The 6,243-nt window shown below is 36.2% G+C and overlaps 1 protein-coding gene across 2 annotated transcripts; it reads right to left on the minus strand.

The window, feature by feature from the left end:
- Window positions 1-435: 435 nt before the first annotated feature.
- LOC108467937 (type I inositol polyphosphate 5-phosphatase 4-like) lies at window positions 436-5,697 on the minus strand. Of its 2 annotated transcripts, XM_017768767.2 has the most exons (15): window positions 4,482-5,697; window positions 4,265-4,352; window positions 3,935-4,006; window positions 3,740-3,827; window positions 3,560-3,664; window positions 2,840-3,470; window positions 2,556-2,749; window positions 2,341-2,449; window positions 2,075-2,223; window positions 1,669-1,971; window positions 1,490-1,562; window positions 1,028-1,103; window positions 856-924; window positions 647-758; window positions 436-517 (listed from the first exon to the last, which is right to left on the minus strand). In XM_017768767.2, exons 1-10 carry the CDS (start codon window positions 4,509-4,511, stop codon window positions 1,746-1,748), a joined length of 1,692 nt encoding a protein of 563 aa, XP_017624256.1. In that variant the 5' UTR covers window positions 4,512-5,697; the 3' UTR covers window positions 436-517; window positions 647-758; window positions 856-924; window positions 1,028-1,103; window positions 1,490-1,562; window positions 1,669-1,745. The 2 variants fall into 2 exon arrangements, with proteins under 2 accessions (XP_017624256.1, XP_017624255.1); XM_017768766.2 differs by having other exon boundaries at window positions 436-758.
- Between the last annotated feature and the right edge of the window lie 546 nt (window positions 5,698-6,243).

The raw sequence follows: 6,243 nt of genomic DNA on the forward strand, positions 1-6,243 counted from the left end.
TGAACAGTACTGTATATAGGAGGGGATGAGATTTGGACATTGATGCCTTTTATCTTACAGTGCACTAATGGAAACATTACATGCAATATATATATATATATATATATATATTCAAACTTTGAGTTAATGTGTTGCTTCTGACAGGTTCCAAAGGGTAGAATTGGACTGTAAGTTACAGCCAAGCCAAACCCTACAAAAAAAATAATGGAAAAGTACAGCTATAGCTACCATGGCAGAGAGCAGCATAATTGGTTCCAAGTTTGGGCCTAAAACAAATTTGGCATTTGACAGTTGAACAAAGGCTTTCAGTGCTTGGTTTAATTAGTGAGGGGATGCTTCACTTTTTTTGTGGTGACAAATTCAATAGCTGAATCACCACTTCATTACCAGTAAGAACTTTGCCTTTTAACATTTAAAAAAAGAGAAATCTGAAAATGGAGTAAAATTTCAGGCTTTATTGTCTTCAAACACAGATATCAATACAAGCATTGCCTTTTGGAAAAGCCAAGGTCTCCCCCTGAATATTACATTTTCAGACAAAAAAACACAGTTGAGATAACCAACCAAACTGGTTTCTGTTTCTCAGTAAAAATGATTAGTAGCAACAGTAAAAGAAGGTTTCACAATTTAAAAAAAAAAAAAAAACCTGTCTGTTATCCACTAGTAATGACTATCCATCATATCTCCAGGCTTTAATCTTCCAAAACTGGTACAAAAAGGAATTGACAATTGATTCCCCATTATATCTCTCCCTCAACCTAAAAAAAGAAATGTCAGTTCTCTTTATCCTGTATTCCATTTTTCTTCAATAATATTGAAGGTTTCAATGGAATTTGGACAAGAACAAAGACTAACAACTTGTCTTGTTGGATATGTAAACTTCAGGAGTTGGAGTGCTTATTGACAATATACAATCTGTACCTACTGCAGCAATTGAAAAATCATTTAGCCAATTAGAAAAAAAAGAAAAGAAAAGAATTTCAGGTTAAGAAATTACAATCCAAATGATCAAAACGGAAGGACCGACCTTGTCTCGGATAGCCGACAACGGCATGTCTTTAGCCACCATGGTTCGTATAGTTTTTCTATAGGGCAGTGCCCACCTATGAAATGGGGGACCAATCAATATGATAAGGATAAGACCAAGTAGGAGACTTTCTCAAGTGTAAAAAACACCTTTAACAGGGGGAAAAAGAAGACATGATTTACAGCAACACATGGATAAAATATTCGAATTTCGAAGTAAACCTTCTATTTTCTAAAAGAGAGTTGGACTAGACCCGAAAAACCCTAATATTATGAGGCAACAAGGTTGGCATGTTACTTGTTCCATGAGATATTGACACTCGTAGGGAGATATGCTTGAAAGTTATAGGTACATAGCACTTCAAATAATTCACCAAAGAAGCCTAGTAGCCTACATTATGATATCAATAAAAGCATTTACTTTTTCTTCTTCAGACCGAGTTGACTTATGAGTAAAATTTACCTGACTTATTGCAGAAAGAGGCCAGGGTTAGAATTCCCGAGTGAATGTGAATCGCACGTTTCTTCATGATATCCTGTTAACAGCCGAAGATGAATAGATTTAATTGTATGGTTTGCAGGAATCAATCGGCAACAGAGAACGGGTTTTATCCATTTAATTCCCAAGTACAGACGGATTACCTTTATACAACTGTGAACTTGGTCCTGTTGCATTTTCCATAACTTACATCGCAGAAAATGGATTGCTAAAGATTTTCTCAAAAGAAACTGAGTTCGGTATATCCGTGTGACTGTGGCAATAGCTCTTCCACCTCAATCCTGGCGCTGGAACAACTCATGTTTTTCCTTATTCGACTAATGTTCATAGACTCAACCTTGGCCGAAAATACACTATAAACAGGCCTATGATCGGAGAACTTTGACTCCCCACGAACATAAGATAGCTGATATAGGCCTCTTCCATACCACAGTATACGATCGCACCTTCAAATATCAGGCCACGTAGTGTTATGATATTATTAGATCAATAGTAAAAGCATGAAAATTCCAAAATTCTTATTTCCCCAAGTACTCAAAATAACATTACCATGCAGGAGTTCTTCTCTTCTCCTTTGGGCGTCTGTCCTCCCCAGCATATCTGTCTGAATTATTAGAATACTTGTATGTAGGGGGGAAATATATCTTTCCTTCACGCCACCCCTCAAAAACACGGCCTTGCCTCTGCTCTATCCGAAGCTGCAAAACCATCAATTCCTTTTTCAGAATCTTCAGAGGAACTAAGAGCAATGTAAAGGTCCTCGAAAAATGAAAGGAGAAACAAATATAGTGCACCGAAAAAGGATAAGAACATGCCTGGTCGTTCTCTAACAGCGCCTTCCAATTGCGCATCTCAACCAGAGCTTTGGCAGAGCTGTATGACAGAGCTATTCGATAATTCAAATCCCCGAGCCATATAATACGACTGCACCAACACATGCAAAATGTAATATTTTAGGACAAAGGCTAAGACTTGGAAGGTTATATTCTCAGAAAGTAATGTAATAACTTAACATATATGAAGGGCTTACTCATGCTCGAGAATCGTTTCGGGAGAAGTTTCGTCTCCCATACCATGAACCCTGGGAAACCTTGTCTTCCTTAGGATCTCCATAACATCGGAGTTTCGTCGCAGCTCATCACCCTCCTTTTGCCCGGATGTTAAGTGACTACAGACGAAGCAAAAGCTTGTTTGATGCAAAGACATGCTAATAGAAATGGAACCCTGGAAAACTCAAGAAATAAGTATTATGCCTCCTTATTCCTAGTTCGAGAAAATCACTTAAATCAGAGAGTGGTATAGGCAAAAATGTACCTTGTTTCCAAGATAACCCATCAATCCTCGGCCAACGCAGGACACTTTCATGTTACGAACATCGTCTCTAAGATCACTCTTCACCCATACGGTTAGAAATATCCCAACCATTTGCTTGCTGGCAACCAAACAGTACTTCGAATGCCCCATCTGTTTGTTGTTTTCTTCAATGGCAAAAGATCCACCATACGACATTGGAGAATATTGCGAATAGTACTGAGTGTTCCCTGGTGAATCCCCAGGTCCATTTTCATCATCAGAGGAACCCCATTTGAAATTAGGATCATAATCACTTGGCCTATTCCCGAAGATAACCCGATCACATACACTAAAACGGCGATCAAGCTGGGGTTGTGTCATTGCCAAGTCGTTATCCATTCTCATGCTACGGCTCAAGGATTGAAACGATCGGCGGTGAAAGAAAGACGAAGTCTTCTGCCTTGTCGATCCTTCAAAGTCTGCATCCAGTTCAACAAGCGGATCGGGGATCGGTGAAGGCGTGTGGCAACAACCACTGCTGCCAGGCAGACTATTCAGTGTCTTCCTAATGAGAGCTAGCCATTTCCTAGCCGGTCCATTGTCTTCAGTTCCCAACACATTACCAGCATTTAAAGGTACAATCTCCTGAAAACTACAAGACCAAATCAAAAGATCCAACAAGCTTCTATCAATACCATAAGAATGGAGATGAGGAACAAAATCAGATTCAGTTCCGCATACCCGAGAACATAAATATCAGCAGGAGGAGAAGTATGAAGCCAATCTTCAAGATTCAAATAACTAGGAGGAGATTTTCCAGCCACATTCCAAGTAGCTACAAAAATCCTGGACTCACAAACCAAGATCCTATCAAGCAAAACTCAACACCAGAAAAAGCAAATAAGAACACAAACAGATTACCTATAATTATGTACATCTGTTAACTGCGATCCGTCAACATCGGTTTTAACTTGCCGAGGTCGATCCGAATACGTCTTGCTCAATCTCTCTAGCATCCAATATAATCAATTAAAATTTTGGAAATGGGGGGAGATAAAAGAGAAGTGTGGTCCAAAGTAAAGGCCACAACCCACAATGGCTTATGTGATTTCAAACCTGTTCTACTTTTCTTGACAGTGCATGCCTCTTCCCTCTCTGAGAATTGGTGCCTCCAATCTTCATCAACACCTGAAAAAAGAAAAAAAAAACATAAAGTTGTTAAAGCTGCTACAGCTCTCTCTCTGTCTATCAGGCAGGGGTATCAATTTCACATATTCAAACACCATAAAAAACAAAGATTATGGATTTCATAAATGAAGAAGAAAACAAATACTAACAGATCTTGAGCTGCGAATCCCAAGTACCAAAAAAAAAACAAAGGGACCCAAGGTACATTTTAATGCAAGTGTTTAGGATCTAGAAGAATCTAAAAATCAATCAAATCACCTCCATAATCAACATCATCAGCATGAAAGTCTTCAGTTTTACTCTTGATATTGAACCATTTCTTCACCAATGTCTTGGGCCATGAAAGCTTCATAAGGGAAAAATACATTTTCAATACAATCAGCAATCCCATAACTCAAAACACACACACAAAAAAAAAAAACTGACATGAAAGAGAATCAAATGAGATTTTTTTGGCTTTGTTTGAAAAGAAAACCTTGCTGTTCTTGGAGTTCCCACCTCTCATTGTTTCCCAGCTTTTTTCATATAGCTTTAATCCAGATTTGTAAGCAATAAAATTATGAATTTGTGAAGTTGCTTCTTTTGGCTCAACTTATCACTTGATGATATTATTTCTCAGGTGTTTCTTCTGCCCCCTTTGATTAAAATGTAAACAAAGACAAATAGAAAAAGTACAAAAAAAAAAAATCTTGAAAACAGGGCTTTTTTAGGGGTAAAGTTCCTAGTTTTTGCTGAAAATAATGGGAGAGAAGAAAAAAAAAAGTAAGCTAATTTTGAAATGGTGACACTGTTCCCTCAGGTAATGAAGAGAAAACAAGCGTGGGAACAAAACAAGTTCCTGTCTTTAATCTGCATTACTGTTTTATTTTGAACAAGCAAAGTCTTTGCTGCTTGAGAATTCTCAAGGGAGAAATAGAAACTAACAGAGAGAACTAAGAGATTTTGATGTTAGAACAAGACAATGTAGGACACACAAAAGAGAGAGAGATAGAGATAAAGACTAATGTATTGTCTTTTTTCTTTCTTTCTTTCTTTGAGTTTGGTCTCTATTGAAAACAAAAAAACTGGTTTAAGGTACAGGGCAAAGTATCGAATTTGAAGAGAATAAAGTGCAAGAGAGCTTGGATTTCTTCTTCTTCTTCTTCTTCTTCTCTCTCTCTCTCTCTCTCTCTCTCTCTTTATCAGACCTCGAAATCCAAAGCTTTAAAGGCAAATGTGCAATGGAGATCTCTAATATACCCCCTAAGACTAAGTGCAAAGGAAGATATAAAATAAATAATTATCTTAAGCATGGTCCATGGAGGACCCTGCTTCCTTTTCTGGCTTCTCTTATTTAAATGATATCCCAAAATGATACTACAAAACAAAAGGGGAAAAAAAAGAAGAGTCCCCCTTATCAAACTTATTTCAACATTAAAGCCCAAAAATTGGGTTATTAAACATACTTTTTCACAGGAAGTATGTTTTGATGGGGACATTTTTGAAAGATCAAAACTGTTATTGGAAGCTTGGGTTTTTGAGCTTTCCAGACATAATCCATCAATTATAGGTTCATAGGGTTTTTCTTTTTTTTTTTTTTTGGCAAAAGAAAGGTTGGATCTTCAATGGTGTGTGCAATGGTTGAAGGCATCTTTTGTTGCTTTATAGCAGCCAATATGCTAAGCCTGATACTCCAATTTTGGTGGCTCTTTTGACTCAATATCTAAGCACTTAATAATGTCCATCATATAAACAATCATGAATTGACTAAATGCTTACCATGTTTTTTTTTTTTAAATAAAAAATAAACTTTGATTCAATTTTATCCTGGTGTTCTAAGTTAAAACAAAAAGTGAAAGTGAAGTAAATTGTTGGTGTGTATGATTTGTTTAATATTTTAAATACACATGGCTACATGTGTGGTCTGTCTGCTTCATTAAGCAAACCCTTCATTCAATTAAGCAATTAATAGTTAAGATTTGATTTAAATAATAATGTTTTTTATTATTAAATGATAAATTAGATATTTTTGGTAATATATAATACGAGAAAAGATTATTTGAAATTAGAATATAATGTCATTTGTATATATTTCCAATTAGAATGTGTCACTCAAAGATTTTCATCTTAAATTTCAATAGATCATATTGGATTTGAGTTTTTCAAGATAAAATGTTAAAATGGAATACTTTTATTGGAAATAGATATAAATAACATGTATCTCAATTTTATATAATCCTTTATATTACTATAAGTCG

Source organism: Gossypium arboreum, chromosome 8, assembly GCF_025698485.1.
Source record: "Gossypium arboreum isolate Shixiya-1 chromosome 8, ASM2569848v2, whole genome shotgun sequence".
NCBI classification, from domain to species: domain Eukaryota; kingdom Viridiplantae; phylum Streptophyta; class Magnoliopsida; order Malvales; family Malvaceae; genus Gossypium; species Gossypium arboreum.